The 13,547-nt window shown below is 45.1% G+C and overlaps 1 protein-coding gene across 39 annotated transcripts in view; it reads left to right on the forward strand.

The window, feature by feature from the left end:
* Positions 1–13,547, forward strand: part of CACNA1C (calcium voltage-gated channel subunit alpha1 C) — a 746,601-nt gene that overhangs the window by 614,217 nt on the left and 118,837 nt on the right. For all 39 annotated transcript variants that reach the window (XM_025461617.3, XM_035706871.2, XM_035706874.2 and 36 more), the window contains 5 exons: positions 1,786–1,993; positions 2,934–3,054; positions 4,720–4,834; positions 5,594–5,714; positions 6,058–6,127. In XM_025461617.3, the coding sequence (XP_025317402.3) occupies positions 1,786–1,993; positions 2,934–3,054; positions 4,720–4,834; positions 5,594–5,714; positions 6,058–6,127 (635 nt within the window). The remainder of the gene's footprint in view (positions 1–1,785; positions 1,994–2,933; positions 3,055–4,719; positions 4,835–5,593; positions 5,715–6,057; positions 6,128–13,547) is intronic.

Raw genomic sequence — 13,547 nt, forward strand, 5'->3', positions numbered from 1 at the left:
TTAGTTAACATCCATTGTCTTATATAAATATAATAAAAAGAAAAGGAGAAAATCCTTCTTCTTGATGGAAACTCTTAGGATCTGCTGTTAATATAATGGAGCTGTGATAACTATAGCCATCATACTGTAATTACATCACCATGACCCATTTATCTTCTAACTGGAATTTTGTACCTTTTGACACTCTCATCCAATTCTCCCTCCTCCCACCCCCTGATAACCATGAATCTGATCTCTCCATGAGGTAGGTGGTTTTTTGGTTTTTGGGGGTTTTGCTTTTAGATTCCACATGTAGGGAAATCATGCAGTATTTGTCTTTCTCTGACTTATTTCACTTAGCATAATGTCCTCAAGGTCCATCCATGTTTTCATAAATGGTAGGATTTCCTCATTTTTCATGGATGAATAACATTCCTCTGTGTGTGTGTGTGTGTGTGTGTGTGTTATATACCACAAGTTCTTTGTCCACTCACCCCTTGATAGACACTTGGGTTGGCTATTGTAAATAATACTGCAAAGAACATGGGGAGTGCAGATATCTTTTGGAGTTAGTGTTTTCATTTCCTTTGGGTATATTCCCAGAATTGGGATCACTGGATCATATGGTAGTTAATTTGTAACTCTTTGAGGAACCTCCACAGAGTCTGCACCAATTTTCACTCCCACCAACAGTGCACCAGGGTTCCCCTTTCTCCACATCCTTGCCAACACTTGTTATCTCTTGTCTTTTTGATGATATCCATTCTGATAGGTGTGAGGTGATCATTTTGATTTGCATTTCCCTAATGACTAATGATGTTGAGCACCTTTTCCTGTATTTGATGACCTTTCATATATCTTCTTTAGGAAAGTGTCTATTCAAGTCCTGTGCTTAATTTCTTTTTAAACACCATTCTTTTGTTTAAGATTTTATTTATTTACTTATTTGAGAAAGAGAGAGAGCATGCACATGTGCAATCGTGGGGAGGGAGAGGGACAAGCAGACTCTAGGCTGAGCATGGAGCCTGACACAGGACTCAATATCAGAACCCGGAGATCATGATCTGAGTCGAAATCAAGAATTAGATGCCCAACTGACTAAGCCACCCAGGTGTCCCCTGTGCCAAATTTTGACTTGGATTATTTGGGGTTTTGTTTTTTGATTGTTGTTGTTTTGTTTTGTTTTTGCTGTTGAGTTGTCTGAGTTCTTTCTGTATTTGAATATTAACCCCTTATCGGCTATATGTTTGCAAATATTTTTTCCTGTTCCATAGGTTGTCTTTTCACTTTGTTGATTGTTTCTTTTGCTGACCAGAAGCTTTATAGTTTGATGTAATCCAACTTGTTTATTCTTTATTTTGTTGCTAGGTGGGCTGGGTTTTTGTTTGTTTGTTTGTTTGTTTTTGTTTTTTTGTCTCATGTAATCTTCCCAATAACCTAATTAAGTATGTGCTACTGTTATCACTATTTTCTCAGATGGAGAGGCAAATAGAAAGGAAGTTAAGTGACTTCCCAACTGCAACTAGCAGTTGGCAACTGGCAGAGCTAGGCTGAAACTCAGGCTTCGGACTTCTGAGCTCCGTCTATTCGCCATTACACATTACTATCCTGGGACCTTGAATTAACTAGCTCCACACTCTAATCATGAGCTTACCAGCCCAATCCACACCACTACTACTACTCCACTGAAAGGGGAAAAGAAGGAGTTGTAATTTATCTTAAAATTTCTATTGAATGTGTGAATGAAGAGTGATGTTAAGAAAAGCGTAGAGAAAGGACACTAATCTCCCTCATGTTGGTCCCCAGATACTGGAACTCCTTAAGCAACCTGGTGGCATCCTTGCTGAATTCTGTGCGTTCCATCGCCTCCCTGCTGCTACTCCTCTTTCTCTTCATCATCATCTTCTCCCTCCTGGGGATGCAGCTCTTTGGAGGAAAGTTCAACTTTGATGAAATGCAGACTCGGAGGAGCACATTTGATAACTTTCCGCAGTCCCTCCTCACCGTGTTTCAGGTATGGACTCTTCTCTGCTGGGATGTGAGTGGGAGGGTGATTGAGTGGTGGGGTTGGGGCTGGGAGGAGAAAGAGCCTTGAAAGGGTGGTGGGAAGCTTCACCCTTGCACTGGGCAACCAAAGCCAGCCTAGATTAGCCATGGAGGGACCATGCCCAGAAGAGTCTCGAGTTCTTTCCGTAGTTCCTTCTATCCTCAGTCCCCCATGGAATTCCACTGTTAGATGGACCACTGGGGGGAAAAATGTAATTAAATATAGTTTAAAAATTCTTGCTTAACCATAGAACCCTTTATTCAAATAAATTCTATATGAACGCCCGAAGTATAAACAAAGGAAAGCAGACTGCCCTCGTTGGGGGAGGGGAGGGTGATGAAGCTCTCCGTCTTTACTACCCACCATGCTTGCCCCTGGAAAAAATATAACTAGCCCATCAAATTTGCCATTTCATAGATACTTTGATGTAGGGAAAAGCTAAAGTAGCACTTGTTGAAGTTTCAAAGTAGATTGATTTACAAGAAAAATAATATATGGACGTGGCCAAAATCTTAAAGATAGTGCCCAAATGACTAATCTTGGGGAAAGCTGGAACAGCATAGTACTCTCTCAATGACCACATTTGTAAAAGCCATGAGGAAGGCTGATGGCCGCCATCTTGTGCAGTGTATGTGAGTAGAAGCAGATACTTTGACCAGGAAGCCCTTCCAGTAACTTCTCAAATAATATCATGCCAGGGCCCATGCACTTTGTGGAAGGATGGGGTCAAACTTGCCCAGGTGATTAGCTCAGAGCCCCTGGGAGGAGAACTGGGGGCTGAGAGGAGGGAAAGAGATGAAAAAGAGATTTTAGATTTTTGTTAAGACAGTGGGGCAGGGCAGGGGAGTTTTGGGGTTTGCTGTTGGTCTAACGCTGTGTCCCTTATTGGTGGGAATGTGTCATTCAGATCCTGACCGGGGAGGACTGGAATTCGGTGATGTATGATGGGATCATGGCTTATGGCGGCCCCTCTTTTCCAGGGATGTTAGTCTGTATTTACTTCATCATCCTCTTCATCTGTGGAAACTGTATCCTTTGCTCCTGCCTCCCCGTCCCTGCTGCCCCACCCTCCCTCAGCCTACAGCCAAATACGTGTGCCCAGCAGGTCCTGACTCAGGGCTGAAAAGTGTGGCTGCCTGCCCACAGGGCCCCCAGGCAAGCAGGGGAAAGGTGTGCTCTGGGGAGAAAATGTGTCCTGTCCCAGAACCACCTTAGCCATGGAGGTGGGTCTTGGTGGAAGCCTGGAGCTTTGGCATAGGTCGGGATAGAAGTTCATCTTCCTGAACCAGTTTGGGATGCAGTGTCGCCCAACTCCAAGAGGTGTGTTCTCGGTTATAGTCTAGGTGAACAACGCCCTCTGGTGTCGTGCATATACAGCTACTCACATAGATTCCAGTGTGAACGCACTTGGAGTTGGGTGCCCTGGCTGCCCTAGGCTGGTGCCACTGGAGGTAAGAAGTACAGTCCAGGGGATCTGAGCCATCATCCTTGAAATGACCTTCATCTCTCCTCCCTATTTTCTGCTCAGTGTCCCTCCCTCCGAAGCTGCTCTCCAGAACTTTAGTCCCAGGCAGAGTTGGACAGGCTTCACCAAGCAGACCTGACAGGTCCTCGCTGATCCAGGCCATGGGCAGGTTTCCACGGTCTCAAGCGCAGGCAGTCTTCTCTCCTCCTGGTCATAACCGTGTGAGGGTCGTGTTCAGAGACAGATGGTAAAGTAGAAGCAGATCTGGCCCAAGATTTGCATTTAAATCATAGCTTAATGTAGTGCTGAGAGCAGGGGCATTGATGTCAGCAGACAGGTTTCACCTTTAACCAGCTGGTGACCTCAGCAGACTAAAAGCTCTTTACCTCAGTGTCTATAAAACAGGGTGATGAACCGTTAGTGACTCCTACTTAATGGGTCATGGTGAGGTTTAATGGGATAATGTATGCAAAGCCCCTGCCACAATGCCAGGGGACCAGGAACAGGTACATACTAGTGTCCTTGGACAAGCCCATCACCTCTGTGGGTTGTGGCTTCCTGATATGTGAAGTGGGGTGACTGTCTGGGGGGCCTAGGGGTGGAAGTTAGACTTAACAAATGTTGAGGCTCCATGCAGCTACACTCCCTTTGCTTCTGCAGTTCTCTGACCTGCAGCGTTTCTATTCAAGGTCGGGGCGGGGGGTGGGGGGGAATAGAAAGAGGCAAATGGTCGCTTCACTTCAAAGTTCCCAAGATTCAGCCAGCTCCAGCTCAATACTCCAAGGGTCTTTGTATGCACTGGCTCACATGAAGAGTTGGCAGAGATTGGGTCACCTCCTCGGTGCCCGGTTTTAAAGAACCGCTCTTAAGAGCATTCTGCATTCTGCTAGGGACGGTGCTGTTTATAATGGCAATTACAACCAGTCATCTCAGTGGAGAAACCAATAACGAAACCTAGCAATTAAAGAGCAAGGCAGGCTCACGGCCTCACTCACTGCCCACTCAAGCCTGCATACTAGCCTGCTCTCAACCCCTTAGAAGACTCCCAGTAGCCAAGAGGGTAATGGGGAAGAGGGACACCCTGGACTGGGAACTCTCACAGTGAGTCACCGTGGAGCTCATTCTGTGGGGAACTCTATCACTGCATGTCCTGCACCTTCCCTGCTCCCTGTGCCCACCAAAAATCCCAAGGCCAAGGGTCATTTTCTTTAAGAATGGACACAAACAGATATCCTACTGAATGTGTTCTTGGCCATTGCTGTGGACAACCTGGCTGATGCTGAGAGCCTCACATCTGCCCAAAAGGAGGAGGAAGAAGAGAAAGAGAGAAAGAAGCTGGCCAGGTAACCCTCTAAGCTTACCCAGGCCCAGGGCCCCAGAGTTCCCAGTTCTGGAATGCCATCCCCTTTAGTGATAAAGAGAAGCTTGGGCGCTAGCCTCTGTCAGCCATCTCAGCTAGAGGGCACTGGGTTTGGGGCTTCCTACAGAAAGTTAGGCCTCTCTCCTAATTCCTTGCCATGGCTCTAATGTATGGTCCATCGTGAGTTACAGTCTCTGTGAAGGTGCTGGATTTCCCCACCCACTTGAGAAGTTGGGGGATTCTTTTTTGAGAAGGGAAATCATGATAGGTGGGGGGAGTGAGGGATAGGGAGAGGAGGAAGGCAGCCACTCAGAGGGGAAATGAAGTTCCAGCTAACTAAGTCCCTTTTGCTGCTTGATAATTTACCTCCAGTGTTCAGAAAGCAAGATAAAGCCCTGCATTGTCTTCTCTTATCTAAATGGGATTATCATAGGTCTCACGTTTCCTGGATATTGGACTGAGTCTCCCAGGAACCAATCCTGAATCAGATCGAGAACCTTTCTCTGATTCAGACAGGGAATGGAGCAGCTAAGAAACAGAAAGAGGTCAGCTGAGTACCAGATAGAGCAAGGTGTGGCCAGGTGGGTCCAACCCAGTGACATCTGTGATTGAGGGCACATGGACATAGGCCCAGGGAATCTGCTCCTACTAGTCCCCAGGAGACCACAGAGTGGTTCATTTCTTCATGTTTCCTATCATTCAGTAAACATCCCTTTAATTTTTCCTCCTGCTGACCGGCCAGGACTGCCAGCCCAGAGAAGAAACAAGAGATAGTGGAGAAGCCAGCAGTGGAGGAAACCAAGGAGGAAAAAATTGAACTGAAATCCATTACAGCTGATGGAGAGTCCCCACCCACCACTAAGGTAAGAAGCCATCTCCTTCCAGGAGCTGGCAGGGCCATTGTTGGGAGAAGGAGGACACAGTCTTCCCAGGTCAGACACCCATGGAAAGGAGGGAAGAAGGAAAGAAAGAGACTTAGTGGAAGAAAGCCTATGAGGAGCACTAGCAATTTGAAGAGAAGGCAGACTGGTTGAGTCTCAATCGTCTATTGATGTCTTAAAGGGTATATGCAAGATAACAAGGATATATTTTTGAGTCAACAGCTCAGCCACTGATTATGATGCAATTCCGAGTCTACTCCAAGCCTCACTAACTAGGGAATGTATCTAACTGGCTTCTTCCTCCTTCTCTCCTTTGGCTGCCTAGATCAACATGGATGACCTCCAGCCCAATGAAAATGAGGATAAGAGTCCCTACCCCAACCCAGAAAATACAGGTACCAATCCCACTGCCTAACCCTGAGGTTAGGAGGTTGGTGGTAGGGATCTAGATTCTAAAGCCACGTGGAAGTAGCTATGTATTAGGGATCAGTGGTTCCAGTTTCCCTCTACAAGCACCTTGCACTGCTAAATGTCTTCTGTATCTGTAGTTAAGCATTACCAATTATCATCTACAGGTTTCCTCATAAAAACAACATAACAGTTAATAAATTGTGTTTAAGCAGTGCCTTTATGCCCTTTGGAAGGTGGGTTCTATAAGCATTTAAGGTTTTATTATATCTTATGCCATAAAATCATTATCTTATATGATTTATTAATATAACATGTTGCAGCATGACACTCACTTAATAATAATAGTAAATCCCGACTCTGTCTTGCCTTTACTCGGATGGCAATACTGAACACAAGGACAGCTGCTACCACAGATGTCCCACTTGTTGCTTTGTGAAATGCTTTCATTTATTATAAAAAGAACTCTTAGCAACTCAGCCTTCTCATCTTCTAATACATAAGTTGGCAGACAGTCTCCTTTGAGAGGGCTTACTGTCAGAGGTCCTCAAGCCTCCCTCCAGAATTCACTTCTCTGCTTCATGAAGCTCCACATCCCATATAAGCCAGAGGTTGCCTTCCTTTCCCTACAACTGCAGCTGTTACTACCAACTTCAAGCCTGCAGTCAACTGCACACAAGCAAGGGACTGTTGTTTTACTGGCATTTTCTTCTCTATGGAGGTGAAGCTATATTTAGGTTGGTAAACACATTAAGTGGCTAAAAACCCTCTACCGGTATTAACAAAGCTAGATTTTCCTTTTGGCCTTCCCTCCACTGGTCCTTTTGGCCTTCCCTTGCCCCGATCTGGAAGGGCACTGGCAGCCATCTTTTCTTTCCCCTGGGAAGCAGGCTCGCTGCAATCATTCCATCCTCACTTACCTCCCACCTCAAGAGAAAGACAATGTGGCTTGCTGGGGATTGGATCAAAGGAAGAGCAGGAAGTGTGTCTGAAGTCTGAAACCTCTTCTGGGTGGAAATTCTTGCGGGATTTCAAAGAAAGAGCTAGACATGCTGACCAAAGTCAATGGGGAATTCTGTCTTGGTCCTGAATCAACAAATTAACTAAAATGACATTTTGGAGATAATTAAGGGAATATTGAATATAGACTGGAAACTAATGGTTTTAAGTAGTTTTTGTTTATTTTGTTACTGCAGTAGTGTGTATGTGTGTGTGCTTTTTAAAGATTTTATTTATTTATTCATGAGAGACACACAGAGAGAGGCAGAGAGATATAGGCAGAGGGATAAGCAGGCTCCCTGCAAGGAGCCTGATGTGGGACTCGATCCCAGGACCTTGGGATCACAACCTGAGCCAAAGGCAGACACTCAACTGCTGAGCCACCCAGGCGCTCCTGCAGTAGTGTTTCTGTAGTTCAATCTTATAAATGTAGCCATGTGTATAGCTAGGGTCTAACATATGTAGAAATTGTTTTAAAATATACTCCAGCAACTCCTGTTGAAGCTGGCTATGGAGATTCACTACACAAGTCTCTGTACTTGTGTGTGTATTTTCAAGGTTTAAAAAGGAAGACAATCAAAACTTTGGGATTGTCCCCTGCATATTTTCAGAACACATGCTTTGAAACTAGAACTCAATCACAAGAAGGAATTTGGAAGAAACTCAAACACATGGAGGTTAAGAACATCCTACTAAAAGATGAATGAGTCAACCATGAAATTAGAGAATAATTAAAAAGATTAATGGAAACTAATGAAAATGAAGATACAACCGTTCAAAATCTTTGGGATACAACAACAGCAGTCCTCAGAGGGAAATACATCACGATATAAGCCTCCCTCAAAAAATTGGAAAAAACTCAAATACACAAGCTAATCTCACACCTAAAGGAATTGGAGAACAGCAAGTAAAGCTTACACCAAACAGAGAAGAGAGATAATAAAGATTCGAGCAGAGCTCAATGAAATAGAGACCAGAAGAACTGTAAAACAGATCAACAAAATCAGGAGTTGGTTCCTTGAAAGAATTAACAAGACAGATAAACCATTGGCCAGCCTTATTAAAAACAAAAGAGAAAAGACTCTAATTAATAAAATCACGAATGAAAAAGGAGAGATCACAACCAATACCAAAGAAATACAAAAGATTTTAAAAATGTATTATGAACAGCTATACGCCAATAAATTAGGCAATCTAGAAGAAATGGATGCATATCTGTAAAACCATAAATTACCAAAACTGGAACAGAAAGAAATAGAAAACCTGAATGGGCCAATAACCAGGGAGGAAATTGAAGTAGTCATCAAAAACCTCCCAAGACACAAAAGTCCAGGGCCAGATGGCTTCCCAGGGGAATTCTATCAAACGTTTAAAGAAGAAACAATACCTATTCTACTAAAGCTGTTCTGAAGGATATAAAGGGACGGAATGCTTCCAAACTCATTTTATTAGGCCAGCATTACCTTGATCCCAAAACCACACAAAGACGCCACCAAAAAGAACAGCAGACCAATATCCCTGATGAACACAAATGCAAAAATTCTCAACAAGAAACTAGCCAATAGGATCCAACAGTGCATTAAGAAAATTATTCACCACAACCAAGTGGGATTTATCCCCAGGATACAAAGGTGGTTCAACACTCGTAAAACAATCAATGTGATAGATCACATCAATAAGAGAAAAAACAAAACCACATAATCCTCTCAATAGATGCAGAGAAAGCACTTGACAAAATACAGCATCCATTCCTGATCAAAACTCTTCAGAGTGTAGGGATAGAGGGAAAGAGGACAGTCTCTTCAATAAATGATGCTAGGAAAATTGGACAGCCACATGCAGAAAAATGAAATTAGACCATTCATTCTCTTACACCAGACACAAAGATAAACTCAAATGGATGAAAGATCTAAATGTGAGACAAGAATTCATCAAAATCCTAGAGGAGAACACAGGCTTGTGTTTGTTTTGTTTTGTTTTGCTTTACTCAAACACCTTTAATTTTTAAAAACGCCCAACATCAAATAGCAACTGGCTCCCTGCTGCGGGGGGTGTGCTCACAGACAGAGGCCTCAGGGCCACCCGTGAGGCACGGTGACAGCACGGTGCCGGGCAACCAGAGACCTGACCCAGGACCACTGTCACCGGCCGCCTGCGGGCCTCCCTGTGGCCTCCCGTCCCCTCCCCGGAGGCAGCTCGTGCTGGGTCCAAGGCGGGCTCAGCACCCAGAAGCAGGAGTGAGGTTCCTGAGGGCCGTGGCTCCCACAAGGCAGTCCAGCCACCTGGCGTGCAGCGTGGGGACGGTGGCCACAGCCCCCATCCGTCTCTGGGCTGCTGGGCGGGAGGGAGTGGCACAACCAAGCGTTTTGAACTTAGCCACAGCAACTTCTTGCAAGAGACATCTATGAAGGCAGGGGAAACAAAAGCAAAACTGAACTATTGGGACTTAATCAAGATAAAAAGCTTCTGCACAGCAAAAGAAACAGTCAACAAAACAAAACTAAAAGACAACCTACAGAATGGGAGAAGATATCGCAAATGACATATCAGATAGTATCTAAAAATCTATAAAGAATTTATCAAACTATAACCAAGAAACAATCTAATCATGAAATGGGCAAAAGACATGAACAGAAATTTCACAGAGGAAGACATAGACATGGCCAACAAGCACATGAGAAAATGCTCCGCATCACTTGCTATCAGGGAAACACACATCAAAACCACAATGAGATACCACCTCACACCAGTGAGAATGGGGAACATTAACAAGGCAGGAAACAACAAATGATGGAGAGGATGTGGAGACAGGGGAACCCTCTTTTACTGTTGGGGGAGGATGTGAACTGGTGCAGCCACTCTGGAAAACTGTGTGGAGGTTCCTCAAAGAGTTAAAACAGAGCTACCCTATGACCCAGCAATTGCACTACTGGGGATTTACCCCAAAGATACAGATGCAATGAAACGCCGGGACACCTGCACCCCAATGTTCATAGCAGCAATGTCCACAATAGCCAAACTGTGGAAGGAGCTTCGGTGTCCATCGAAAGATGAATGGATAAAGAAGCTGTGGTCTATGTATACAATGGGATATTACTCAGCCATTAGAAATGACAAATACCCACCATTTGCTTCGACGTGGCTGGAACTGGAGGGTATTATGCTGAATAAAATAAGTCAATCGGAGAAGGACAATCATCATATGGTTTCACTCATATGGGGAATATAAGAAATAGTGAAAGGGATTATAGGGGAAAGGAGGGGAACTGAGTGGGAAAAATTAGAGGGAGACAAACCGTGAGAGACTCCTAATGCTGGGAAAGAAACAACACATTGTGGAAGGGGAGATGGGCAGGGGGATGGGGTGACTGGGTGATTGATGGGCTCTAAGGAGGGAACTTGATGGGATGAGCACTGGGTGTTATATGTTGGTAAATTGAACTTCAATAAAAACAAGAAAGGAAAGAAAGAAAAGAAAAAGAGAAGAAAGAAAGAAAGAAAGAAAGAAAGAAAGAAAGAAAGAAAGAAAGAAAGAAAAGAAAGAAAAGGAATCCCTCTGGGCCCCAAGCAGAGCCAGCCTGCACACAGCACAGGGGGCAGAGGGAGGATTTGAGGGTCCTTTCACATAGGCACCCAGTTGTAGGTAGCCCAGGCCTGCTGCTTGTACCAGGCAGTGGGGCAGCCACACCCATGACAAGAATCTCTGGTTTCATCATTCTAAATATAGTCATGCCTTTTCTCTCCTTTGTTGCCCTTTGAAATCAAAGAGAAGCAGGTCAGGGGAAAAAATAATAACGAGGACATTGTCACCATATTAGCCACAATAGAAAAGTCTCTCTGTTGACTCAGCTTTGAGGATTCTTAGGATGGTTTTGCTTTTAAATTGAAAAGCTATTCTCACAGTCTGCTGATTTCTCAGGATTCTTCGGGTTTTTGTGGTTTCCCTTCCCTGGTCGTGTGGCCACCCTTCTCTAGCCTCTGCAGACCCAGACCCACGTGGTTTCTCTTGGTTCCAGGCATCTAGCACACCAATGTTGGGACCTGTGGTCCGTAGATAATGAAGCTGTCCTGCTCAGCCCACCGCCACACTCGGGCCTTGAGAACCAGCACCAACAGCCCCCCATTTGTTCACTGTCCCTGCTTTCCATTTTCTCACCCAGTGGTGGTATGCCCTTAAAGCTCGTGGTTTCATATGCCCCCCTTCCTCCACGGGACCAGCCTCTGCTTCCCAGCTCCTCCTTCCCCTGTCTCTGCAGGTCACCCCCCTGAACCTTAACACCAGGTGCAGCAGAAGTCCCCAAAGAACTCCTCCCAGGATCACTTGGCCTGCTGTCTCTGTTCTTGTCAACTTCTCATTCCCACTTGCTCTTCTTTCTTCTGAACCATAGAAGGCAGAGAACCTGATCTACCATCATCCTACCAACCCTGCCCTTTGCAGCCTCTGGGCATCTGGCCTCTGCTGTGCCCACCTCACATAGATGCCCCTTGGGAGGCAGCGCTGGCAAGCAATGCACCTGCCCCACTTATGGCCAAGACTCCCAGAGAGAGAAAGGGCAGGCTGGAGAATCCTCTCATATCTCTTCCTGCCCCTACTTCCCCCTCAGGCTTCCTACTCTACCCCTATATCACCCACCCACCCCCTGACGTCATCCCCCTGCCCAGGCTGCTGTGCTTGCTTGTCCAGGTTGCACCCAAAGGTTTGTGCCGAAGTGTCTGAGTGGGGCTCAGCTCCAGCCTGTACTCCCCGAGCCAGGGCCTCTGCCCTCCCATGAACACCCAGCGGAGGGGCCTGTTTCTGATTTGCACAAAGTACCAACCAGCCAGCAGTGGCACATCAGTCCTTCCCTCCCTGTTTAATCCCCAAAGTTCAGCAGTTGTTTGAGCATGCCCCCACCCCCCAGCTTGGTATACACTAAATTTTAGAAATATCTACTCACCTAGGCAGGGTGCCAAGGTTGTGCTTTTATTTAATCGATTCATTTATTAGAGTGAACATAGAGATATTAAGAGTCATTAAGGACTTAGAATTAAGAAGGATACCTGAAAAAGAAATGCCAATGACACCAGAGAATTCACAGGACAACACCAAGTGCTGTGGGGGCAGGGTGCTTGAACTACTTGCTGGAGGTTCCAGCAAGAACAGAGCAGTGAGGTGAGAGCAGGGAGAGACATCCAGCCTTTATGAAGAAGGGTAGGCTGGGCCGGGCTTTGCATTTGGGACACTGGAGAGGACAGAAGTTATTTCAGGACTGTACTGTTGTCATAGACAGGGAGCTGGAAGAAACCGTGGAGGTATTCATTCACTTAATAACTACCTATGAGGGGGGCAGGGCAAGATGGTGGAGGAGTAGGGTCCCCAAGTCACCTGTCCCCACCAACTTACCTAGATAACTTTCAAATCATCCTGAAAACCTATGAATCCAACCTGAGATTTAAAGAGAGAAAAGCTGGAGCGCTACAGAAACAAGAGTTTGCACTTCTAACAAGTACAACTCGTTTGTATCCACTCTGCACTGAGCAAAATGACTAGAAAGAAGAACTCACCATAAAAGAAAGAATCAGGCACAGAACTCTCTGCCATAGAGCTATAGATTTTGGATTACAATTTGATGTCAGAAAGCCAATTCAGAAGCACAATTATAAAGCTACTGGTGGGGGATCCCAGGTATCCCAGTGATTCAGCGCCCACCTTCAGCTCAGGGCATGATCCTGGGGACCTGGGATCGAGCCCCACATTGGGCTTCCTGCATGGAGCCAGCTTCTCCCTCTGCCTGTGTCTCTGCCTCTCTCCGTGTCTTTCATGAATGAATGAATGAATAAAACAAAGCTACTGGTGGCTCTGGAAAAAAGCATAAAGGATTCAAGAGACTTCATGACTGCAGAATTTAGGTCTAATCAGGCAGATTTTAAAAATCAATTAAATGAGATGCAATCCAAACTGGAGGTCCTAAAGACAAGGGTTAATGAGGTAGAAGAAAGAATGAGTGACATAGAAGACAAGTTGATGGCAAGGAAGGAAGCTGAGGAAAAAAGAGAAAAACAATTAAAAGACCATGATGAAAGGTTAAGGGAAATAAATGACAGCCTCAGAAGGAAAAATCTACGTTTAATTGGGGTTCCAGAGGGCGCCGAGAGGGACAGAGGACCAGAAAGCATATTTGAACAAATCATAGCTGAGACTTCCCTAATTTGAGGAGGGCAACAGGAATTCAGATCCAGAAGATAGAGAGGTCCCCCCCTAAAATCAATAAAACCATTCAACACCTTGACATTTAATAATGAAACTTGCAAATTCCAAAGATAAAGAGAAAATCTTTAAAGCATCAAGAGACAAGAGATCCCTAACTTATATGGGGAAGAATATTAGATTAACAGCAGACCTCTCCAGAGACCTGGCAGGCCAGAAAG

The sequence above is a fragment of the Canis lupus genome, chromosome 27 (genome assembly GCF_003254725.2).
Source record: "Canis lupus dingo isolate Sandy chromosome 27, ASM325472v2, whole genome shotgun sequence".
Classification (NCBI taxonomy): domain Eukaryota; kingdom Metazoa; phylum Chordata; class Mammalia; order Carnivora; family Canidae; genus Canis; species Canis lupus.